Source organism: Pinus tabuliformis, chromosome J (genome assembly GCF_031772625.1).
Source record: "Pinus tabuliformis cultivar Carrire ecotype Pingquan chromosome J, CPIR1, whole genome shotgun sequence".
Taxonomy (NCBI): Eukaryota; Viridiplantae; Streptophyta; class Pinopsida; order Pinales; family Pinaceae; genus Pinus; species Pinus tabuliformis.
In genome coordinates, this window is record NC_142295.1 from 1549965779 (window position 1) to 1549993545 (window position 27767).

General features: G+C 37.0%; 1 protein-coding gene across 1 annotated transcript; it reads left to right on the forward strand.

Annotated features, from left to right (window-relative positions):
- The first annotated feature begins 8549 nt into the window (after positions 1–8549).
- On the forward strand, positions 8550–26861 carry LOC149233409 (uncharacterized). The gene is made up of 3 exons (XM_089382187.1): positions 8550–9239; positions 9885–10350; positions 23296–26861. Exons 1-3 carry the CDS (start codon positions 8550–8552, stop codon positions 26859–26861), a joined length of 4722 nt encoding a protein of 1573 aa, XP_089238313.1.
- The last annotated feature ends 906 nt before the right edge of the window (positions 26862–27767 follow it).

The window sequence follows — 27767 nt, forward strand, 5'->3', positions numbered from 1 at the left end:
TTTAGCTTCAATACATATTTTCAAAACTCTCTCAAGATTTTCTAATGCATGTTCAAATGAATTGCCATATACTGAAAAATCATCCATGTAGACTTCAACACAATCATGAATTAAATCAGCGAAAATAGCTAACACAGCTCTTTGAAATGTAGTTGGAGCGTTACAAAGTCCAAATGGCAAAACATTGTAGGCATAGGTACCCCAAGGACAGGTGAATGTGGTTTTGTCCTGGTCTTCAGAGGCTATCCTGATCTGGTTGTAGCCACTGAAACCATCAAGAAAAGAAAATGATGACTTGCCAGCTAGGGTGTCTAACACTTGGTCAATAAATGGCAGTGGGAAGTAATCTTTGAGCGTTGCTTTGTTCAGCTGTCTGTAATCAACACAAATACGCCACTTACCATTTTTCTTGGGCACTATAACCAATGGGGATACCCACTGACTGTCAGAAATAGGATATATAAAATTAACTCTCAAAAGTTTTTGCAATTCCTCTCTGACAATATCTTGGAGCATGGGGTTCATTCTTCTCTATGGTTGCCTCACTGGTTTAATAGTGCTATCTGTATAGATATGGTGAGTGCATGTGTCGGGGTGAATCCCATGCATATCGGTGTAGTCCCAAGCAAAGGCTTTTTGGTATTTTCTCAAGAGTTTAATCAATTTCTCTTGTTGAGATGAGTCTAGGTGATTGCCTATGTTCATAGTTTTCCCTGGACTAATCTCTATGATCTGACTCTGTGTATTGGTGATGGATTGAACTGGAAAAATGTCGTGAAATGTAGTTTGCAAAGATTGGATGGTGCATGTTTCTTGAAAGCTTTGGGCCAGAAGTACATCTGCAGCATGATATTTTTCACTTCTCAAATTTTCAGACATATCAGGTTGAGAAAGGAATAATTCTACCAAATCATTATTGTCTTCCTGGAAATCATAGATTTGGTCAATGCTAAAAACAGATTGTACTTCTTATTTATCATTAAATTTATCATCAAGCCAAAATTATGTGTTACTGCTGGTGATTGTGCCGATGGATAAAGGGTGAGTTGTTTTCTTTCGGTCCCCCTTGAAATGATCATGTTGCCTGATCAACATCCTATAAATGCATCAGCAGTCGCTAACCATGGTCTACCTAGGATGATAGGGTGTCCTCCTAAATTGGATTTGGGTTGAAGGACTAGGAAATCCACTGGATACCCCCAAGAGTCCAGTGAGACAATGATGTCTTCCAAAATCCCTTCAGGAATGACTTTGGATCTATCAGCTAGTTCTAGAACAATCGTGGTATGTTGCAAATTCATGAGCTGCAGTGTTCTCATGGTTTCAAGAGTCATGACATTGATTGCAGCTCCAAGATCTATCAAAGTGTTTGGAATCCGTATGTTGTTAATGATGGTGGTCACTTTGGGAATGCCGGGATCAACATACTTCTCCATGGAGATGGTATTGGTCATAAGGCCTGCTAAATTTCCTAAAACATGAATGGTTTGAGGATCAATCCTTTTCCTAGCAGGCTTCTTGAGGCACATGTCTTTGATGGCTTTGGTATAGATAGGAATGTCTTTTATAGCTTGTAGCAGTGGGATTTTTATGTAGACATTTTTAAGTTCATCTAAGACATCAAATTGTGGTATAGACAGTGGTGGTTTTACTTGGACCAATCGGTCTGGAAAAGGTGGATGCAGTGGTTGCATCTGTTTATCTTTGGTATCATTGTTTGGTTTTGTTTGATTTGTCATTTCATTTTCCTTTTCGGTGTTTTCTTCTTGCTTATCTGTTATTGGAGAATCCTTGTGGAGCACCCTACCAGACCTGAAATTAATGTTTTGCAAAGGCAGTGTGGAATATGAGGTTCCTTCTTCAACATTGTAGGCTGGCCTCTCTGCTCTATTATTCGGATTTGGGACAGTTTGAGCAGGAATTTGAGTGGGTCTGGGAGGTTGTGAGTTAGCTGGAAATTGGAGTTGTGGTGCATTTATTGGTGGAGGAGCAGGCAGAGCTTGTTGAGGAGGTTGGGGCTGATAGAAAACTTGTTGAGGATACTGCTGATATGGTTGAGAATGTGATGGATACGGCTGTTGGTATTGTTGATATGGTTGTGAGTAAGGTGGGTATGATTGAGGATATGTATGATAATATTGGGAGTACTATTGAGACGGTCTCCATTGGTGTTGTGGTTGGTTTTGGTGTTGCCATGGCATGGGTACATTCCATGAGTTTTGTGCATACATTTGATCATTCATAGGAAATTGCAGATTTTGATTTGGAAACATACATTGGGTTGCTGGCCTTGGCTGCCATGGTCACTTTGTGCCCATGTAATACACGTTTTCCATCTCTGTATTGGCTGCCATATTACAGTTCTGCAAAATTTTAACTTTAGGATAGTTAAACATATCATGATGTTCAGTACAGAAAGCACAAACTTGGATGTTCTCTAGAGGGCAATCTTTTAATGCATGTTTCTTTCGGCATTTTTGGCAGAAGATAGCCATGATATGATCTTCATCTTCTTGTTTCTTCTTGGCTTTTAGAGTGTCAATTTGGTTCCCTAGAGTGCTTAACAGATCTGTTTTAAACTCTTCTAAAAGATTCCCTATTTCGGCCCTTGTAACACTTGCAGAGGCAGATTTTGTGACCCTTGATGACAGGCTTCTCTTTCCCATTTTAGCTTTACTCCTTGAATACTTTTCGCACAACTCAGCGATTTCTTCAAAGGGTAAGGCAGAAATGTCACCTTTGCCCATCAAGTTGAGATCATCCATGTATTCCTCTCGGATACCTTTCAAAAATATTGTGCGGACCAGATCAGGAGGCATAGTTCGGTGTAGATTTTTGTAAGTTGTAGACAAACCGTTCTAAATATTCCTCTAAGGTTTCATCCTCTTGCTGACTCATTCTAAAGATATCATCTTTAGAGTCTTTGGATCTGCAATAAGGCTGATATTTCCTAAGAAATATTCTCCTCATACCATCCCAATCAACTATAGCATGCTCACCAAGCCCCATGAACCATTTTAAGGCTGATGCCTTTAATGTGGCTGGGAACAATCTAAGCCTATGGGCATCATCTGTATAGCCATAAGTTCGACATACAATGTCAAACTCGAACAAGAATGAGTCTGGATCCTCCGAAGCCATACCATAGAAATTTGGTAGCACGGATGGGGGTATGTTTTTCATTTTGATCTCCTCATCCTCCTGTGGTTCATGTATAGGGAACTTAAAAGTTGACTCCTCTTCATCTCCTTGGCGTGGTACTGATCCAGATCCTTCCTCAACCATTCTAATTGGTCTCTCTGTGTCAGTGTCACTTGGTGGAAAAAGGAGGAAGGAAGATTGTTCGGTAACTGTACTACTTTCTCCTTGTGTAGAAGGTCTAGGAAAGTGCTTCTTCTGCGATTTATGTGTGAATAAAGTTTCCCTCTCAATAAGAGTAAGTTCCTGTCCTGAATAAAATTTTTCTGCCAATGTTTGGATAACTTCCTCAGCTGGTGTTGTATTCCCTAGAGAGTCTGCTCCTGATGATGATGGGTTAGTTTTTAGATGGTGGGGGGTTTTTACAAATCTCCCTTGACTGTCTCTAAATCTAGGCATAAATGAACATGATTTCTAACTGTGTTTTTGTTTATTTTTGTGTGTTGAATTTTTATTTTTTTTTGTCTGAATCCTTTAAGTACGCCTCCCCGGCAACGGCGCCAAAATGTAGTGTTCTAGCTAGGGTACTATACTAGACTATATTAATTATCGACCAGGATGCGTAAGCTTAGAGGCATGCGTCTAAAGTATATAGACATAAAGGATTGTTGGCTAAGTGGTTATGATGTAGGTCACAGGGATTCTTTACGGAAGACTGGGATATGTCACCTGTCATCCAAACACTCAGGTCACTCTGCTAATATACCTGATTACAATGCTATCATTAAATGCATTTACCAAATTACACAATGAAACAAAACACTGTGTATCACTGCAACAATGATCTCAATCTCCTTACAAAGACATTACACATAAAACCCTTGTTCAGTAAACACCTAGCATTCACTAATATTTATACAATATCAAAATATACAGAGATCATAAATGGATTGTGAAATGAAAACCAAGATTATGACAATTCTTTTAAAAGACAACACAGGGATCGAATCCCTTACAGGACGCACTTCTAGATCTCAGTGATGACTGTTCCGCATTACCATAAACGCAAACCATATACATTCAATGGAAATCAAGAGCTATGGAAATCGAAACCAATTAATTGTAACTGTTGTGCAAACCATACGATACCTATTGAAATCGAAATCCAATCAATCGTAACTACTGTGCAAACCATACGATAACCTAAGTGCAAATAAAATGAAAAGAACAGTATACCGGTTGAACGCAGGGCCCGTCCGCGTTCCAGAGGTACACTGGACTATATTTGACCGAATATCAAATCAATGCACTAGACACAAGTCGTAACTGCAACTGGGTTCTTAGTATTAAGTTTAAAAACTCTGTTTCAGAATGATACAACGATTAACCTTCTATCCATTACTCGGACAATATTTACATATGTCTAGCACAACCATGTCATTTCGATAATGAATATACATTCGGAATTTGGCTGTTGCCGCTTTTATTACATCGAGCTTTTCAAAATGTTTCTATCCTAACTGATTTCAAAAAGAACAAAAACTAAATCAAATTAGAATGAGCTGTTGTTTCTGCCTTTGTCGCCAGTGTGCCATGCTTTGACCTGAGTTGACCGCGCATGTAGGAGGGTCGATCCGGCTGTAGGATAGGTGTTTGTCCATGCTTGGACATTCTACTTTTCATCCATGCCTTTCGTTCTCGCCCAGCTGTTGTGCCACATGTCAAACAATGAGCTAATTACAGGATGTTGGAACTTCCTGTAACCATTTCACCAAAAACTTCTAATTCTTCAACATAAAATTCCTAAATCAATTTCAATGCATTTTAATAACTATAAGACTATTAATAATTAATTTTCAAGGATTCTAAGGGATATATGATGAAAAGGAATGGGTAAATGATATGTTTTTAGGAGGAAAAAGGGGTCTTGGGATGATACCAACAAAGCTTTTGTGCCTCCACTTTGCACTTCAACTAATCTCCTTTCCACACAACTACCAAAAGACTCCAATCCACTCTCCACACTCTTCTAGAATCCTCTCCTCGCCACGGCCATAAGACTCCAATCCCCTCTCCACACAACTTCTAGAAGACTCCAATATCCTCTTACTTCGCACCATCGACCTTTTTGGTTCACAACTTATTTATCTTTATCCACATGCCATGAGGAAAGGGGATATTATGGGTGGCACCTTCCACTCAGGTGGCCCACTCTAACTTCAATGCTTGTTGATGCAGGCCAATTTGTGGCTAGGCAGATAGTCATTACAATTTATTGAGATTGGTATGGGCGAGCTCATGACATCCCATAAGAAACCCTCTATGTATGCAACAAAAACTCAACAACCCTCCCCTCAGAGATTTGGATTTGTATATCCCTCCCTTCAACCAATCATCAATTTGTTTCCACATAGATTTATATACATTTATAATTCACACAATTGTGTTTACATTCATCAGGTGTTATGAAAAAGGGGTGTTACATAATTTGATTCATCTTAATAATGAATTTAAATGGTTTTCTTCCAAAAATTCAATGGGTAGCAATTCCTCCTCTCTCTATACCCTCTTTATTCACCCTCCCACCCCCTCCTAACACATCCTAGAGGTAAAAATTTTGCTAGTATGTCATACTTTGGGAGTCCATATGATTTTCCCTAATGGGGAATCATTTCCTCTACCCAAATGCTTGGTATCACCCTCATCCAATTGACGGGATCCATACATTTCCCCCACTTCAAATGTTTCATTCCTAAACTATTAAAAATGTTAAGAAGTCATACAAATCATCTTCCAACCAAACCTCTTATATTAAAAAACCACACAACTAAGGTATCTATATTCCAACTCAATTATCTCTTTAATAGTGCCAACATAGTCAATTTTTCATTCTATTAGGATTGTACCCCTTGAAATGTGTGACATGTTTAATCAAATGCAACAAATTTTCTTCCATTTTAGTGTCTTCAACAAATATTGGTGGTTTATTATTCCATGTACACCCAAAGGAAAAAGGGTTTTTAAAATTGTACATGTTACATTTGTTGCACCATGATCTGGATTGGATCATTATATTATTTATCATCCATATTGATGTTTTCATAGTGGAAAAAGTGGAGGAATAAGATCATAAAACCATTTTTACCAATACCACCTAATTTGGTAAAATTGGGTATGAAACCTTCTGAGAGTATTTTTAGGCATCAATCGATGTTTTTGGGGGGTAAAGCTCTAATGCTTAAGGGTGCACATTTTTTTTCCTATTCAACACATAAAGGCACTTCCAACAGTGCAAGAATCACCTTAATCAAAGTCTGTATGCAATATGTATGTCACTCAAAAGTTTACCTTCCTGTTTTGATGACTATAATTCAAGAGGATGCACGTCAACCCCATTACTCATGGAAAGGGGCTAGCCACATGATCATGATGAAGAACATCTACAAGATTCAATATTGTAACTCTATTTGAGAGTTGGAGGAGTCAAAATGAACCACTAATAGGCTATTGTGCTATGTTATAACTCGGCCACTAGGAGGTAGAGGGGTTCCATTCGATTGGAGTGCATTTAGTTCCATAGGTGAGAAGAATATGTGAGAGTGGTTAGGGAGAGAGAAAATAGTGAGGATTTTTGCAATGCAACAACCCATGGGCCATAGGCCTCACTTATTTGTTCTTTCATCCATTTTCTATTTAGAGAAAGAGAGCAGAGCAACCTCATATTTAAGCTAGGTCCCCCCCCCCAAATGGTTTCCTAGGACATACATTGTGTCAATTGCGGTTTGTCAATTTTTATTTCAATGTTCTATATTTTATGCATAATTATAACTTACATACATTCGTAATACATAGTAATTAACAGATCCATAAATCTAAGGAGAAATAAACCCTCACAATGCAGATTTCAATTTTCAAGCTTAAATTTATTAGATTCATTGTGACGAATTGTCTAGTGGAATATCCAAGGTAGTTTACAGATCATATTGGTATCAAAGCATGTTCCTCTAGGGTATATTGTGGCAAGTTGCAGCGAATACAAGTCAATTCAGTTAAAAGTCAGAAAACCCTAGTCATGGTCAACAAATCTATGAACAACCCTTATGATCCCACAAAGGAGAGGTTTTGTGCATCTAAAAGCACAAGTTGCATATATAACTCGTAATGTGAGCCTCCTCATGGAAGCCTTGACCAATAAGCATGGGTTATTCAAAGAATATGGGGGTTTCTAATGTATAGGTCTAATTGGAGGGGAGATCAGGATATCGAGAAGAAACAAAGAAGGAGTCGAAGAAAGAACCTGAAAAAGATCAACCCAGTTTGAGTGCCATGAATGATTCACTATCCCTTTTCAAAATGGAAGTGAAGTTCAACATCAAGTTGTATCAAAGTGAGATTGATTCTCTGAAGTTAAATCATTGGCTGTAGCAATTAGAAGTTTATTTCAATGTCCATCGTATAGAGGAAGAATAGAAGATTTCATTTACTAGGCTAAAATTAAAGGGCCATGCCTCGACTTGGTGGGAAGCCACACAAAAACCTTAAGTCTGGAGGGGGATCCTCTAGTGACAAAGTGGAAGGATTTCAAAACCTTCATAAAGTCACAATTTTACCCTATTGGGAATGCAAAGGACTTGTGGGTGTATATTTCCACAACCTGTAATCATGTTGATATAAGTTTTTGGATATATGTTGTATGCGAGTTTACATATGTCCTACATTTCGAGTAGTCTCACCACCCATCACTACAGACTCAAATAAATCATGATTGATAAGAAACGAGTGTTGGCGTATAATGGTTAAGAGGACGTGTTTCCTCGTAAGAGGTCACAAGTTCAAAACGAGAGGGGGGTATAGTATGTATGCCTTCGTAGACTTTAGCAGTTAAATCTTTGCGCGAAGGTGGGTCCCTTGTCCCACAAACAAGGGTATCTCATACACCAATTTGGTGTCTGGCCTGTTCGTGACCTCTCTCTCTCTCTCTCTCTCTCTCTATATATATATATATATATATAGAGAGAGAGAGAGAGACAGTCAACTATTGATTGTAAATATGAATGTTAATATGACCATTAAAACATATTTTAAAAGAACAAAATATGTATGTTAAAAATATTTGACCATAATTTAAAATAAAATAAAGAAATTAAAATAAGTTATGTTTATTAAAAATATTTTAACGAAATCAATTTGCGTTTCAATCCCGCGCGCTCTGCTCCCCGCGGCCTCTGCTGCTGCGTAGCCTGACCCTCTGAGCGCCTACGCCTGGCAGCGCTGCTGCTGGGCTGCCCTCCCCCTCTGCTTGCCCTCCCTGTCACCCTGGGGCCTTCTGCCCGTTTCCTTTGGGGGCCTGCGGCCCATCCCTCCCTCTGCTTTCCGCTGGAGCGCCCCCTGCGCTTCTGACCTTCCCTGCAATGGATCCCCCAACCCATGATCAGGAGGATCTGGAGAAGTCTTTTGCCTCCCTCATCCAAGAGAATACCAATGAGAAAGCTCGCCCTACAGCCTCAAAGTTTATTAAGAAGCTTGATGAAATCCCAGAAGTTTCGCTCCCTCCTGCCCTTCCGAGGAGAGCAGCCGTCGCTCTGGCAGATCGGGGCTTGGTAGGTCAGTTCACGGGATTATGGCCCTCTCCCCGCACAGTCCAACGCTGGGTAGAAAGGAACTGGAATTCGATGGTCCAAGGGAAGATAGCAATAAGATTCTGCGGGAGGGGTTTCTTCACCTTCCTTTTCGAAACGGTGGAAGATCGCAATCTCATATTCAGGAACGGCCCATACTTCATGGACACCAGAGGACTTTACCTCAGCAGATGGACTCCCGACTTTGACCCTGAGATGGACGTTCCCAGCGCTGTCCTGGTCTGGGTCCGTCTTCCCCATCTGCCTCTCCATTGCTGGGGAGACGAATCGGTGAAAGCTATAGGTAACGCAGTAGGGAAGTACATCGACAGATCGGAACCAAGAGAAAACATGCATGCATGTGCCCGGATATGTGTAGAAGTGGATTTGGGGAAAGGACTACCAGAAGAGATCAAACTCAAGGTCGACCAGTGGACGCACATTCAGCAAGTGGACTATGAACAGCTGCCATTCAAGTGTAAGGTATGTCATGAATACGGGCATTTTGCTAATAGATGTAGTAAGAACAAACCTATAAACTTTGAAAACAATGATGAAACCCCTGAAGAAGTATGGGAAAAAGTTAAGAAGAAGAAAACAAATCCCCCTCCTGGAACCTCCTCAAAGCCCTCATCTGAAAACCCAACCCCTCCCTCTCACCCCTCCGGATCTGGTTCTTCCCCCCCCCCCCCCCCCAACCCTTGAATCTTTAGAACCCCCCCCCCCCCCCCCCCCCCCCTCACCGAGAGGCCCCAGAACAGCCCCTCCCTCTCCCCCTCAGTCCTCCCCTCCCCCAACGGTCGAAAGAATCCTAACAAGGAACAAGACGAAGGAAATCATCACATCCACTGATCCACCCAGGAAAGTCGGAAGGTAATCAAATAAAGAGATCAGGGATGAGAATGCAGCAAAAGAAATGGCAACAGGGACCCAACAGCCAATGGATACATACTTAGACAAGACCAAAGGAAGCGGGGAGAAGATGAAGGAGAAAGGAGGAACACATAACAAATATAGTAAATGATGAATCTGGTCTCTTGGAATTGTAGGGGGATGGGCTCCTCCCTAAAAACTAATGCAGTCCGCGACCTTCTCAAATTGGAACACCCAGACTTTCTACTACTTCAGGAGACCAAAATAACTGAACAAGAATTCCAGAGCAGTGTGAAAAGAAGCAGAAGCTACGAAGGAATGGCACTGAGCGCATCAGGGGCCTCAGGAGGAATAGGAACAATATGGGACAAAAACAAATGGAAACTCAAGGACAGCAGGCAGAATAGGTGGTGGCTAAGAACAGATATGCAAAACGTCTCCAGGACTGAGGAATACACCATATACAACGTTTATGCCCCTCCCCACTTCAGAGAAAAAGCCGCTTGCTGGGAGTCAATCACATCTGATTTAATGAATGCTCAGGGCAGAAACATCTTCCTCGGAGGAGACTTGAATTTAATAAGGAATGCGGATGAAAAAATGGGAGGAAATTTCTTCGCAGACCCCTCAAGGGATGCTTTAGAAAAAATCATTCAAGAACACAGTCTTGTTGACATCCCACCTCAGAACGGGCGATTCACTTGGTCAAACAAGAGAACCGGTAAAAACAACATCAAAGAGAGGCTGGATCGCATATTAGTCCAGCAAAGAATCGTGGTCAACTTCTCAAGGATCTGTTGATGCCTCGAAAATCGCTGCAACAACATTGGGGGATAACCACCCGGTCCGGACCTTAAAAGCAGCTCCTTTTCCGTTTGGTGTGGTGGCTCCGACTGTTCATCTAGGTCCAGTTACCTTCTCCCTATTGCTATTGGTTTATAATGTATCTTTAACTACCAATAGACAGGGACATCAGATCACTTCTCCTTGGTGATCAGGCAAGAGAATGACCCTTAAGCTGATTTGGGCTCAGCCAAGCCACAACTAAAGTTTTGCCTCTTTGAGGAGAGGACTTAAAAGAATGCAAAATTACTCTAAATGCAAGCTTATTCTATGATGCAAACAAAAGAAACTAATCTAAATCCTATCTTAATTAGGCAGATATAGATCTAACCCAACTAAGAGCAAGATAATTAAAGTATTGGGATTTAAACATGTCTTGTTTATAATGAATATCAAGTTAATGAAGTAGTTCAATTAACTGATATTATGGTTACTAAAACACATTCTATTGAGACCTTAAAACTGAAATAATAAATCAACAACATTCAGGAAGTAGTTCTCAAAATGATATTGATTATCAAATCAATAAATCCAATAATTGAATAATGATATGTAGAAATAGTTCACACATATTATTATTCAATAAATCAGTTTCATAAGACAGATTTCAGAGTAAGTAGTTACTCCAAAATGAGAAATTAATCCATAAAAACAGAGATACATAATAACAAGACTGAGACAAATTACCCATATTGACAATAGTGCACAAACATGAATAAAATGACACATTCGTATCACCATAAAAATAAAACTGATATTTGAAACAGTAGTATTAGAAATACCAATTTATTGCATCCATTTCTCTGTTCTTGGTCTCCAACAGCCCTTTACATTGCTTGAACTTTTGCCTTCAAAACTAGAGCCACAATAGTGCAAGCTTTGTTCTTCATGCATAATTCAATATACAAAGGGAAAATCCTCAATAATCCCCAGATCTGAGATTTTTCACTCCTCTCTCCTACAACTCTAAATTCCAATTACAATAGTGCTTTTAGAAGCTCTAAAATTGCAGAGGAGAGCAGCCCCTATTCCATTTTGCAATCTGTTATTTATACTGTTTGTGAAGGAATTCTTGAGAGGAAAGTTTGGTGAAGAGAAATCTGCCAAATCCAATTCTATTTGCTCAAAATTCCTGATCTTCAATTGCTGGAGCCTTCTCATTGATTGAGATCTTTTTCTCCATATTCTTCCCACTGTTTTCCTGCAAAAGAAATCAAAATAAATTAAAATGCAATCAAAATATCATTTCTGGCAATTAAATAAAACCCAATCAAATTCTATTTAAATAAATAATTAAAAACAAAATATAAGCTCTGTATTGATGCTTGGAATGGTTTGATTGGTAAATGATATTATTGACCAATGGATCTACACTTAGAAGAGGTTTTGGACAAATGAAATTGAAAACAATAACTCAGAAAATTGATTTTGTTTTCAAAATTCGGAGCCTGATCTTCTGCCTGATTTTTGGCCCAATAAATGATCAAATCTGTTGGTGAAACCTCCTTCAAAATGTTCTCCTTGATTTTCTCTTTCCAATGAGCCGTCCTGGGCCTCATTTGGCCAAGTAGAACTCAATTTATGAGCTTCCAAAGTTGATGGGTCAAATCTGATGTAAATCTGGAAATTCTGTTGCTGGGCTAAAAAAATGAGAATTTAAATTAAAAATTAAATCCTAAATTAGTCCCTAATTAATTCTAATTTAATTCCTAATTATAAACTAAACTATTTATTAATTTAACTAACTAATGATTTATAAACAAATCCATTCTTAATTAAAAACTAATCAATATTAATCTAATTAAAAACTAATTAATATTAATCTAACTGATATTTAAATTAATTAAATATTACATATAATTAATTAATTTAATTAATATAATATATTACAGATTATAATATATTACATATTAATTAATTTAATTAATACAATATAATATTACATATTATTAATTTAATTAATATAATATAATATTACATATTATATAAACTAATTAATATATATTAACTAATGTTAAATATGCCAACCTACACTACACTATTAAATAAACTAACCTACCTTTCTTATCCATATGGAAACATACTCCTATATTAACATAACGAATGATATGGTGGCATAAACGATTTCTTTAAAATGAAATTAATACGTGAGTTCTAAATGAATACCAAAGACTTATCGCATCGGCACAAGCGTGGCGTCGGGAGCATAAAAATTTGCATAGGTTGAAGTCTCCCGATGCGATGCAACCTTCGTATTTAAACACACGTTCTTAAAACTTTAGTTAATGCCCCATCGCATCGGTAAGTCGGGATGTAAAGGAGTATCGGCAATCGGAGCTCTTAAAAATTATTACAATGCAAAGTCCCCGATGCGATATAATTTTATATATTAAATATTAAGTTAATTTAATTAATTATATTAAAAAAAAAATTAATTTAATTAATTTAATATTTAACATTAAAAATCAATTTTTTATTTTGGTTTTATTTTATGAATTTAAGTTTTTTAAACTATAGCTAAAAATAAAAACTACAGCCACTTGAATGTTTGGGTTTTCGAGATTAAGATTTGATTTGGAAATTGGAGTGAATTTCTTAAGTCCCGATGCTTAATTATTTGGCTGCATAATGAAAAATGTTAGTAAAACCCTCTACGAGTTAATATTTAAAATGAATGAGTTATTGAACTAATTTATTTACAAAATGCAATATTGTACATTTTATGCAATTTTAACCCAGGCTACATAAATAATCAGACTTTCAAAAGAGCACCATTTGCAAACCAGTTGACCAAATGAGGTGAAACAAGCGTCAATGTGAAGCTTATAAAAAAATCGATTCTAACAAAGCAATCAAAACAAGAATCCAAAGAAAACTAAAAATTAACGAAAGCGTAGGGCAATCAATTAAAATAAAAATCAAAAAGGTGCTTAGCCAAAATTTTTATAGAAAGGGTCCCCATTATTCGAAGCGGACGCATCAATAATGGGGGGTGTTGTATTTTTACCACAACAATTGGCGACACACGGGAGAAGAACCAGTTATCTCTGTTATAAATGAGATTTTCCTAAAATTAAAGCAAAAATAATTAAAGAAGAGAAGATTATGCTTGAAATGCTTGACTTAGTTTATTAGTCTGAATAAAAACCAGAATCATCTAACTGTAATTTTTCTTAAAACTTCTCATAAATTAAAATATTTCAAAACTCTATATCAATCCTTAATTAGTTGTAGAGATAAAGCAGGGGTCACTTTGCAGCTTAGCTTTTTAGAATATACTCATTTGTCACAAGTAGAGCCACTGCTACCAGCAAACATCTATAGTCTCGGCAGGGTTACTTTTTCAATCATCAATGATTCAGAATCCCATCTTTTCAAGAATTATTGATCTAGAGATAAATCCATTTATATATGTATTACTTTTTTTTCTTTTTTTTAAATCTTAAAAGCCATTGTCCTAGTATGGTAGCCAGATAGTTGACAATGCCATTCACTGGTTAAAATTGGACTGAACAAGCTGGCTCGTGATGAGACCCCTTGTCTTATAATTGTTTGCAATCATAAGCCATTACCCCGGTTTGTTTAACAGTGTTGGTAATGTCAGCCTATTTTCCCCTATGATCATGGTAAGCAGGCTCACGATGAGACCTCTTATCTTTTAAGTTTAGATATACTTCTGGATTATACTCTAGAAAAACAAGACTCTTTGGGATAGGGAGAATCATTGACTCCTTAAGAGTTACGAATGGCAATTTCAGAGTTAAAGGTGCTTTGCTGTAAAGTGTCTTTACTTGGTTAAAAATAACTTTTCTTGACTAATAATAGAACTTTGAAAGATCCTAATGAAATTTTGAAATCTCAAAATGATTACAATTTGATGAAAAAGAAATTTTCCAGATTTTATGATACTTTGCCAACTTCTCTTGATTGGTAATCTCTTCCTTAAGTATATCTACTTTAATAATAAGAAAATCAAACTTTACTAAGAGATTTAAGAAAAAGCTAATAGGTGACTATTAACAATTTTTCTCCACGTATCCTGACCATTGTTAGGTAACCAATAGGCCTTCCATATAAATACTGACAAATTCACCAAAATCAAAATTGAAATCCAAAGGAAAAGAATTCTTATGCTAAAATGAGAAAAGAAATCAGCGAACAAAAATCAAAACAAAGAAATCTCTAAAAATGGAAAGGGAAATCCAACTCTCGCAAGATAAGTTCAAACAAGAATGTTTATACCAATGTCTCCAACAATATGAAGAAAAAGAAAATAAGCATGTAATCATTCCTTCTTATGTTGAGCTCTAGAAAAACATACCTTGCAGAGTTGTGAATGCTTTAGGCTTTTAGATAACAGTGATCGTAAAATTCAGCCACAATGAATAATTTCTGTTTGATATGAGTCTTCTTGTTCCCAAGCATCATCTTAATCATTTTCTAAAAGAAAAGGAATGCTTAAAGAAACAGATTAAAGGTTCAGAAACTTCCTGGTGTAGCTGTTTCGATGAAGATTATCGCTGCTTATTGAAATAAAGCCAGAAGAAGAGTATGGACTTTGAAAATATGATTCGGCGGAAGATTGAAAATTTTTGTGAAGAGCTGCAAAACAGAGTTTTATATCAGCATAATTTAAAAACAAAAATGAAACTAGAATGATGAAATGGAAATTAATGACAATGGGCATATGAATCTTACCATTGGATAATTGCTTTTGATCTTACCTGAAAGGTATCAATTTCTCCAAACTAGCTGACTCCTTATTTTAATTATCATTAAAAACATGAAGAAATCCCACTAACCAAAATCCTATAACCCAAAATCATTATTTATTTTATTTAAACTAAAGCAAGCAGTAAAATGTAAAAATAGAATGCTTAGTGTTCAAGGGAGTTGAAATTAAAGCAAATGCATCAAAAATGAGAATGAGAATTTGCAGCAATGACTGTTTCTCAAAATATCACAAGTTTCATATAAATTCCATGATTTTATAAATAGTTCGGAATCAAGACCAAATCTACGATAATAAAATTTAAATATGAAGATAGAGAGGTCTTGAATTCCATTTTTAATTATGGAATTATATATTTAAACTAAAATGTATGAGAAATTGAAATAATTTGAATATGTTGCAAATTGGTTATTAACTGCTTTCTTACCATAGTGGTTACCCAAGCTCGCTTTTAAAATAACACATTGCTGTGTCGGATGATTCACATAACATGTTTCTTCACCATGCTTCAAATTTAATCTGCAGAACTTCACCTTTATTGCTATGTCATATATCGATTAAATGTTAATGGCTCATAGGCATGCATTGGAAGCTATTGCATCGGAGATTGCAATGGCAAATTGCCGATAAGAACATGTGCAATGAAATGAAGCGATCGCATCATTAAAGAAATATTATATCGGGGATCAGAGAATAAATTGCATCGTGCTTCCCATATTGCAAAATACACATTGTAGATTCAGAGAGGTGATGTGAGCGTAAGAATGTGATGAAATGATTGCAATATCGGCGATGCGATGGAAGTCGTAGCTAATCGGAAATCGGCAAATTTTGGGTACCCGATGTAACACAATATATTTTTTTGCGATGCCGATATGCGATGAAGAGCGGACCCGATAACTTTTTATGATGGGATTTTAATAACATATCGGATCCGAGATATCGGCCATAAATAAAACTGCAAGGAAGCGATTGCGATATCGGCGATGCGATGGATGACGTAAATCGGCGATCGGCAATCTTAAGCACCCGATGTAACACAATATGATTGTTGCGATGCCGATATGCGATGAATGACGTGGCTAATCGGCGATCGCGATCGGCAATGTTATGCGCACGATTTAACAATTCTCAATATGCCGATATGTGATGAAGAGTGGACCCGATAATTTTATGTTGAAAATTTGATAACATATCGGATCCGAAACATCGGCCTCCTTTAAAGTTATACTCCTACCATTATTGCGATTGAACGGACGCGATATTTTATGAATTTGATTTGAATTTCATATCGGGTCCGGAATTATGTGTTTATCACAATATCGGTAAAGTCGATTATCGGAGATAGGCGATTCATGTTCATGGAAGTATACTTCACTTGGAAAGCTCCGATAAGCGAAATGCAATATGACATATGAGTAAGATAATACATCGGAGGTCTTTAATGAACAATTTGTGATCAAAAGGAATGCTAAGAGCTACTTCCGATGCAATGTCGTGATGCGAATGGTCTTATGATATTTCTTGAAATTTCAATTGGGTTTTCTAATGAATGAAAGCAAAGCTAAAAAAAATGCTTAAACTCTAATGAATCAGAATTGAATTTCCCTGAACCTGTTTGCAAATTTAAAATGAGTTTGCTGCTTACTTCAGATTTTGAAAAGAAATAAAAACCTGCAAATAAAACAGAACATAAATAAAAAATAAGCTAAGAAAAACAGAACTAATAATGGATGAAAATAAACTTGTACCTGAAAAGAATTTGTCTGATAAATTTTACCTGATAAATCTTCAAATTCTTCCTTTGATTAAAATCATCTCATTATTTATTTTAAATCTAAGTGCGCAATCAGCCTAAATGAAATCAATCATTCATGTTCATGGAATATAAAATTTACCAGAAATAAATATGAAACTATGCTTCCCTTTCGAAGTGAAGTAACAATTTATTACCTCTGCTCATTCCGAATTAATCTTGAGAAAAATCTGTATTGTTATAGTGACTTTTTAATAATGCATTTAGTGAATAGACATGATGCGTTTTTACAGCATCAGATAATAAACTAAAGATTAGAATGAGATTGAGCCACTAATTGTAGAAAAATGTCAAAACAGATTTAAATGTGTGCACTTGGCAAAATGGGCATCCTTAAGATCAGCTTTTGGCAAATTCCGAGGAATATAATATGAACTTCATATGATTGCTGTGACAGGTTAGATTGACTAATAATGATTGAATTAGAATTAGGCTTATCATAGTCAATCATACATCTCATAAGATAATGGGATCATGAAGTTTTTATATCCTCAAATTCTTACCATATAAATTTCAAAAGAAAATCTTAGAAGGAAATCCCGAAATGAAGAAAAGTGGCTTTGAGGCAATCGATGCCAAGTGCAATTTTAATTGACTTTGATCAAGACATTATTCGAAATAGGCAGAGTAGAGAAATCGCTATAAGAAATTTCAAAAAGGAAAGCAAGAATTAAAATTTTCTGATAAGGAAAAATGTTTCCACTGAACATGTATGAGAAGGCTGATTGCTTTGTTTTATTTTTTCATCTACAGAACTATTGCAAATAAATTAACTATATAAAACAAGCTAACTAAATTAATTCTACTCCTATTCTAACCATATACATGAAAATGACTAGGTATAGTCATATTTCCAATGTAACCATTCTCTCATTTTTATTCCCGCGTTTATGTACAGTTCAAATGTTAGCAATAAGAATAAAAATCTAACTAAACTAAGGAAAATAAATCTGAAATAAGATTGTACAGTTATTGTTAGCAACTTAATTAAAATCTTTTTCTCATGAAATTTCCTTTCCAATTCGATACCAATTGGATCGCAAAAATCTGGATGGATTTCCATTAAGGATGGGGAAATGTTCAAGGAAAGAGATAACAGGCCGAATTGTGGATATGAGTTTTGAAATTCAAAGGCCTGGAAAGAATTGTTAGTATTATGTACAAATGTTAAATCATTGACAATATTCCTTGAAGGAAAAACTTCCAAATAATCTTCAAATGAGTCAATGAAAAATGAATGGAAGTTTGTCAAATGGCATGGAAAATTATTAATTAAATTGAATAGCTCGCCAGATTGCAAAAATACACTCTCTTGTTGATATTGCCTTTGAAAAAATAGAAGCTTCTGATGAAACACTAGCATTGATTTAAATTGGACTATTAATATCTTTTGATGCTGATGATTATAATATGAAACTTGAATTTCCCAATTGGGCAATGCATCGATTGAGTGTTTGATAATAAGGCGCTCAATATGCCAGCGAAGAGTGTGAAAATTTTGCAAAATAAAATCAGAAAATAAATCTAAGTTTAAACAAAATAGCTGTGAAAGAAAAACTAAAATGAAATCACTATTTGTACAACTAATGTTACAGCACATTTGGGATCGATTTGAAATGATTTCATTTTCACAAGGAATGGCCAGAATTATGGAATTTGAAAAATTTTGAATTCCAACTTGTGAATTAGAAAACGAATTATGATTATGAGTAGGAATGAGAGTTTGATCCTCATATGAATCATAAATTGGAATGATTTCTTGAATGGTGAAATCATGAAGATAATTTGCTGCTCTAAAATGAGGATTAGTTGAGATAATTCCTAAATTGAAGCGTTCTTCATCCTCAGATGTTATTTGAATTTTATTAAGAGGATTCTCTTGAGAAAAATTGAAATCAACATCCTCAATATCAGAGTAATCATCATAAATGACCTCACAAGATTCTCTAGAATTCCCTTCAATCTCATCCAATATATCAAAACAAGGAGGGACAAGAATTTCATGTTCATCAGTGGCAAAAGAATGATCAATTATTGTTTCTTTATCTTGATAAAAACTTAATGGTAATTCATTTAGATCAGCCTCTTTAATTTCTGGAATATCATTAACATCAAGAGGAAAAATATTACCATTATTGAAAATATCAGGATAAAGGGAAAAGTGTGAACCTGAAACAATGCATTTAAAACTGTCTCTGTTTGAGAGCTCTTGCACATTATGCTCATTGTAAATTTCAAATTGCAGATCATTCATTTGCGTGCATATGCTTTCTTGAAGAACGCTGCTTTGCTGCTCTGATTTCGGCATTTGTTCATCATGGAGAAATTCAGAAATTTGTACAGCAGTTTGCATTTTATTTGCTTTGATTGCTGCTTGTACTTGCTGATTTGCGATTTGATTTTCCGAATTTACTTCAAAATAGCTTTCAGATTTCAAGACGGCTTTTTCTCCAAAATTGTTGCTGTTGTCTTCTTGCATTTGAATGGAAATATTTTCCAAGCTTTGTGAAACCACTTTATCACAATTTATTTGCACATCCAAATTGGGATTCTCATTTGTATTGGAAGGGGATGGAACAAAGCTTGAATCAATTTCATATGGATTGGGAATGGTTGGAAGAGAAAAAATATATTTAAACCAATCTAATGATTCTTCTTCTGTAGGTTTATCTTCGTCCTTAAATCTTAAACAATTCAAGTGAAATCGAATATGAAAATCATTAACAGACTCATTTTTAAACCTTCGTAGATATTCAATTTCTTCACATACCTGTTCATAATCGTAGCCGTCAAATTTACAAATGAAAATTGTAACAAATTGATCCCAGCTATGGATTGAGGCAACTGGAAGAGTTTTGCACCAGTTTCTGGCTTTTGCCGCAAATGTGAGAGTAAAAATTCTGCATAAAATGCCTTCATCAATTCCTTGAAAATCGTAATTTGACACATTTTGAATAAATTGAAAGACATGGTTAAAAGCAGAAGAATTTCTCTTACCATTGAATTTTACCTGAGACAAGAGTCTTACCACTTCGGGTGGAGTATTGGAAGATGCACGTCCATGGATACAACTCCAAATTGGAAGTTTGAGAGGAGCCATTGTAATAAATAAAACATTAATGTTGAAAAGACTCCAATAGACAAAAAGTATCAGGCCCTCCTTCTAGCGCCAAAAATGTTGATGCCTCGAAAATCGCTGCAATAACATTGGGGGATAACCACCCGGTCCGGACCTTAAAAGCAGCTCCTTTTCCGTTTGGTGTGGTGGCTCCGACTGTTCATCTAGGTCCAGTTACCTTCTCCCTATTGCTATTGGTTTATAATGTATCTTTAACTACCAATAGACAGGGACATCAGATCACTTCTCCTTGGTGATCAGGCAAGAGAATGACCCTTAAGCTGATTTGGGCTCAGCCAAGCCACAACTAAAGTTTTGCCTCTTTGAGGAGAGGACTTAAAAGAATGCAAAATTACTCTAAATGCAAGCTTATTCTATGATGCAAACAAAAGAAACTAATCTAAATCCTATCTTAATTAGGCAGATATAGATCTAACCCAACTAAGAGCAAGATAATTAAAGTATTGGGATTTAAACATGTCTTGTTTATAATGAATATCAAGTTAATGAAGTAGTTCAATTAACTGATATTATGGTTACTAAAACACATTCTATTGAGACCTTAAAACTGAAATAATAAATCAACAACATTCAGGAAGTAGTTCTCAAAATGATATTGATTATCAAATCAATAAATCCAATAATTGAATAATGATATGTAGAAATAGTTCACACATATTATTATTCAATAAATCAGTTTCATAAGACAGATTTCAGAGTAAGTAGTTACTCCAAAATGAGAAATTAATCCATAAAAACAGAGATACATAATAACAAGACTGAGACAAATTACCCATATTGACAATAGTGCACAAACATGAATAAAATGACACATTCGTATCACCATAAAAATAAAACTGATATTTGAAACAGTAGTATTAGAAATACCAATTTATTGCATCCATTTCTCTGTTCTTGGTCTCCAACAGCCCTTTACATTGCTTGAACTTTTGCCTTCAAAACTAGAGCCACAATAGTGCAAGCTTTGTTCTTCATGCATAATTCAATATACAAAGGGAAAATCCTCAATAATCCCCAGATCTGAGATTTTTCACTCCTCTCTCCTACAACTCTAAATTCCAATTACAATAGTGCTTTTAGAAGCTCTAAAATTGCAGAGGAGAGCAGCTCCTATTCCATTTTGCAATCTGTTATTTATACTGTTTGTGAAGGAATTCTTGAGAGGAAAGTTTGGTGAAGAGAAATCTGCCAAATCCAATTCTATTTGCTCAAAATTCCTGATCTTCAATTGCTGGAGCCTTCTCATTGATTGAGATCTTTTTCTCCATATTCTTCCCATTGTTTTCCTGCAAAAGAAATCAAAATAAATTAAAATGCAATCAAAATATCATTTCTGGCAATTAAATCAAACCCAATCAAATTCTATTTAAATAAATAATTAAAAACAAAATATAAGCTCTGTATTGATGCTTGGAATGGTTTGATTGGTAAATGATATTATTGACCAATGGATCTACACTTAGAAGAGGTTTTGGACAAATGAAATTGAAAACAATAACTCAGAAAATTGATTTTGTTTTCAAAATTCGGAGCCTGATCTTCTGCCTGATTTGTGGCCCAATAAATGATCAAATCTGTTGGTGAAACCTCATTCAAAATGTTTTCCTTGATTTTCTCTTTCCAATGAGCCGTCCTGGGCCTCATTTGGCCAAGTAGAACTCAATTTATGAGCTTCCAAAGTTGATGGGTCAAATCTGATGTAAATCTGGAAATTCTGTTGCTTGGCTAAAAAAATGAGAATTTAAATTAAAAATTAAATCCTAAATTAGTCCCTAATTAATTCTAATTTAATTCCTAATTATAAACTAAACTATTTATTAATTTAACTAACTAATGATTTATAAACAAATCCATTCTTAATTAAAAACTAATCAATATTAATCTAATTAAAAACTAATTAATATTAATCTAACTGATATTTAAATTAATTAAATATTACATATAATTAATTAATTTAATTAATATAATATATTACAGATTATAATATATTACATATTAATTAATTTAATTAATACAATATAATATTACATATTATTAATTTAATTAATATAATATAATATTACATATTATATAAACTAATTAATATATATTAACTAATGTTAAATATGCCAACCTACACTACACTATTAAATAAACTAACCTACCTTTCTTATCCATATGGAAACATACTCCTATATTAACATAACGAATGATATGGTGGCATAAACGATTTCTTTAAAATGAAATTAATACGTGAGTTCTAAATGAATACCAAAGACTTATCGCATCGGCACAAGCGTGGCGTCGGGAGCATAAAAATTTGCATAGGTTGAAGTCTCCCGATGCGATGCAATCTTCGTATATTAAACACACGTTCTTAAAACTTTAGTTAATGCCCCATCGCATCGGTAAGTCGGGATGTAAAGGAGTATCGGCAATCGGAGTTCTTAAAAATTATTACAATGCAAAGTTCCCGATGCGATATAATTTTATATATTAAATATTAAGTTAATTTAATTAATTATATTAAAAAAAAAATTAATTTAATTAATTTAATATTTAACATTAAAAATCAATTTTTTATTTTGGTTTTATTTTATGAATTTAAGTTTTTTAAACTATAGCTAAAAATAAAAACTACAGCCACTTGAATGTTTGGGTTTTCGAGATTAAGATTTGATTTGGAAATTGGAGTGAATTTCTTAAGTCCCGATGCTTAATTATTTGGCTGCATAATGAAAAATGTTAGTAAAACCCTCTACGAGTTAATATTTAAAATGAATGAGTTATTGAACTAATTTATTTACAAAATGCAATATTGTACATTTTATGCAATTTTAACCCAGGCTACATAAATAATCAGACTTTCAAAAGAGCACCATTTTCAAACCAGTTGACCAAATGAGGTGAAACAAGCGTCAATGTGAAGCTTATAAAAAAATCGATTCTAACAAAGCAATCAAAACAAGAATCCAAAGAAAACTAAAAATTAACGAAAGCGTAGGGCAATCAATTAAAATAAAAATCAAAAAGGTGCTTAGCCAAAAATTTTATAGAAAGGGTCCCCATTATTCGAAGCGGACGCATCAATAATGGGGGGTGTTGTATTTTTACCACAACAGGATCCAAAGCTCAATTATACAAGGTTTTATCTCAGATCATAAACCTGTAGCTCTGAATCTGATTAAAAGGGAAAACCTGGGACCGTTACCCTTTAAATATAACAGAGCGTGGGACAGCAGCGAGGTTTTCAGGAACTTGGTAAGGGACACCTGGGCAACTGAAATCAAAGGATCCCCGCACTATGTATGGGAAACAAAGATAAAACTTCTCCGGATAGCCATCAAGCAATGGGCGAGGAACTATGCAACAGAGGCAGAGAAAAGGAAAATCGACCTCCAAAGGAAATTAGCGGAGTGGAATCAAGAAAAAGAGAAAAGCCAAGACACAGAAGATGACATAAGGAAAGAAAATGATCTGTACATGGAGCTGTACAAGCAGAATCGAGTGGAAGAAGAAGAGCAAAGGCAAAAATCGAGGTGCCTCTGGCTCAAATCAGGTGATAAAAACACCTCTTTTTTTCATAATAGCATCAAATTGAGGAGAGCAGGGAACAACATTGGGAAAATATCAGTTGAGGGCAGAGTTTTAACAGAGCAAGGTGAGATTAAGGAAGCAGCGTCCCGGCATTTCCAAACTCTTCTAACTGCTGACCCTCATTACATGGAAAAACCGGAATTCCTAAACATAATTGAGAGCAAAATCACAGAGGCTCAAAACAAAGATCTAGATAAGGAAATCACAACGGAGGAGATAGAAAAGTCCATCTACAGCATGCCATTGGATAAGGCTCCTGGCCCTGATGGCTTTACAGTGGCCTTTTATAGAACCCATTGGGAAACTATCAAGAAGGATTATGTCAGAATGGCAAATTTTTTTTTTGCAAAATGTAAGCTGGGTAGCAGTATTAAGTCCTCTCATCTAGCCCTTATCCCCAAAGACCCTAGCCCCCAATCTTTTGACAGATTCCGCCCTATTTCCCTGTGTAACGTCTCCTACAAAATCATCACTAAGATCCTGGCGAACAGGCTTAAAAAGGTCCTTCCCTCCCTCATATCCGAAAACCAGGGTGGCTTTGTCCCTGGGAGACATATAACGGATAATGTCATCCTCATCCAGGAGGCAATACACAACAGCATATCCAGGAAGGAGAAGGGCATGATCATCAAATTGGATATGGCAAACGCCTTTGATCGGGTTAACCATGCCTTCCTCCAGGCAGTCCTTATGAAATTTGGCATCTCAGAGCACTTTACTAGCAGGATCATGGAATGCATTTCCCACAATTGGACAGCACCCCTCATCAACGGAAGGCCATGCAACGCCTTCAAGAGTTCCAGAGGCCTAAGGCAGGGGTGCCCATTGTCACCCTTTCTCTACATTATTATGGCTGAAACCCTCAGCTTACATTTGGAAAACAAGCGAAAAATCAAAGAAATAACAGGGGTGGATATAGTCCGAGGATCTAAGGGAATTAATCACTCCCTTTTCGCAGATGACACTCTGCTAATAGGGGGTGCTTCCAGCATAATGGCCCGAAGGTTCAAGAAAGCATTGGAACTCTTCCTCCAAGCCTCCGGAGGCAAACTAAACAACAACAAGTGTATGATCTACACTTGGAACGTCCCAAGAAACATCACCCAGAGAATTTCTATAATCATGGAAATCCCTGCCCAAGGGAACTGGTCCCACTTCACTTATCTAGGATTACCTTTGGCCAAAGAAACAATCAAAGCCGAGATCTGGTCAAAACTAATTGAGAAATTGAGAGGGAAACTCCAGAGCTGGGGAGTGTATTGGCTTAACCTGGCAGGCAGAATCATTCTCATAAAGGCCATACTCTCAGCCCTCCCAATCTATCAATTTGCTACTACTCTTGCCCCGGCAGGCATCCACAAACACATGGAGCTGATTATCAGAGGTTTCCTATGGAAAGGAGGAAAGCAGGACACAAAAAAGTTCAGCCTTGTTAAGTGGGACAAAGTCATTCTCCCCCCAGAAAAAGGAGGACTCGGCATCAGAATACCAAAGCTAGCAAACATGGCAATGGGCTACAAATTGGTTTGGAGAATTCTCAATGAGAGAGGGACCTGGTGGACAGAGGTCATCAAGAGGAAGTACTTAAACGGGGTCAATAGCAACATCCTATCAGAAAACATCATTGAAAGACCGTGTACTCCTGTATGGAAGCTGATTAAAAAGACTCTTCCTCACTTCAAATCTTGCATTTCAAGAGCCCCGGGTAATGGCAAAGATATTAATATATGGGAGGACAGGATAATGGGCATGGAGGCAAGGGCAACGCTCATCAAATATAGGCCCCTTCAAAGGTGGATGGACGAGGCAAAGCTCAAAACCTTGTACGATATCTCTCTCTGGGATCAGAACTGCTGGACAGGTTGGAGACCACTCCCCCTCCCTGAGATCCTCAAGAACCTCTGGGCCGAGCTCAAGACTTCGCTGATAGGCTCAGCCCCAACAAACCGAATGGTGGAAGACAAATTCGTTTGGGACCCTAATGGTGGTAGCTATACGGTTAAAGAGGGATACAAAGTTCTGCAAAATGCCTCAGCACTAAACAATTGGCCACTTCACAAAGCAACGTGGAGAACCGAATGTCTGCCAAAGGTTAAGTGTTTCAACTGGACCCTTCTACATGGCAAAATCCTGACTGCTGAAAACCTCAGGAAGAAGGGCATTCAAGGTCCTTCAATTTGCTGCATGTGCAGGGAGGAAGAGGAAAGTAGTAACCATCTCTTCATGGGCTGCCCCTTCGCAAGAGTGTGCTGGAAGCTCATCACCAGCCCTCTAAACATCAGGGACCTTCCCAACCAGATCACTCTCTTCCAGAAACAATGGGGAATCAGCTTCCCTCAATCTGGTAAGTGCAAGGGCCTAGCCAAAAGGATTTGGAATAGCATCCCTGCCAACCTCTGCTGGCAGATATGGATTGCCAGGAATAAATGCATATTCAAGAACAAAAAGCCTAGTACTTCCAGCGTTCTAGCCAAAACGATGGCCCTCATCTCTGAATCCATAGAGGCAAACGGTATAACCCAGGAGGAATTGGAACCGACAGATGCAAAAATAAAAGAGAGGTCTAACAAATTCAAATGTGACAGAAGCACTCAAAAAATAGTAAACAAAGGAAGCAGGCATCCGGAATGGAAACTGAGAGGGAAGAAGGAAGAAGTTAAAAATTGGATCCAAAAGCAAAATAGACCCACCCTCTTCTTTGACGGTGCATCAAAGAACAATCCAGGTCAAGCGGGAGCAGGTGGAGTTATCAAAGACGAGCAAGGGAGAAACTTAGTCACGTTTGAATGGGGTCTGGGCATCATGACAAACAATAAGGCAAAGGCATACAACCTCCTTCTGGGGACCTCCATTGCCAGGAACCTGGGTATAAGAAACCTTCTGATCGTTGGCGACTCTGCCATCATCATAGCAGCAATGATCACAGGGAAAGAGTTCAATCAAGCAGCGTTAAACAACATCAAAGGAAGGATAATGGACAATATCAAAACAATTGGAGGAGCCACCTTTAAGCACATCCTACGAGCAAACAATGTGGAAGCAGATGCACAAGCAAACAAGGCTACTGAAAGGCAAGCGGGTCAAGTCAAGGAAAATGATATGGTTTACGAGAAAGACATCCCATAAGCGGGCCTCTCCCGCTGCCCCTCCCAAGAATTTCAGTCAATGCAGGTACAACCCCCTTTTCATCCAGCCCTCCCCCTACTGCACTACCCGGTTCCATAGAAAATCCAATCTCCCTCATGATCTGTTTACCATCATTGTGTTTTATCACATCGGGATCCTCCATCTGACCAGCGCAGACATTCTCAGAAACGGGGGCTGTGCCCATCTTCTCAGCACGCCCCTCAACAGCAACCATATCAAATCTTCAGATCTTCCCTCTCCCGAGATCAGATCTGCTCAGACTCTACTCGTGATCGGGAGGACTCTTCATGGTATTATAAATCGCAGACAGGGTTCTTGTATTTGCACAGCTTCGGGCAATGCTCTGCACCTCCTCTACATTTTCACAAGTCGAAGACACCTTGCTGAAGGCAGCACCACTCATCGGGATTCAAAGGTCAACAACGCGCTCCTGGTAACTGTGGTCACAGCTCCGGGCAATGCTCTGCACCTCCACTGCATTTTCATAAGTAGAAGACACCTCGCTGAAGGCATCACCACTCATCGGGATTCAAAGATCAGCAGAGCGCTCCTGGTAACTGTTGTATTAAGTTTACTTGTTTTACATCCTCTGATATCTTTGCTTCTGGTTGGCAGGAAAGCTCCGGATATCCTTCCACAGCCTACCCTCATCACTCTGATCCCTTCGCTCTCCTCTCGCCTGAGACAGAACCACTGTGACACCACTTCCCCTCTCTCTATTCTCCAGCTCCTCGCTCCTCTTGGGACTTCTCTTCCTTCGAATCCCAGTCCTATGTTTGCTAATATGGCTGAAACACAGAATCAACCCGCTGACCAGGCTCACCCAGCCAATCCTCTGGACAACATCTTCAACAACAGGGACTGCACCATGTGCAAGGCCCATAC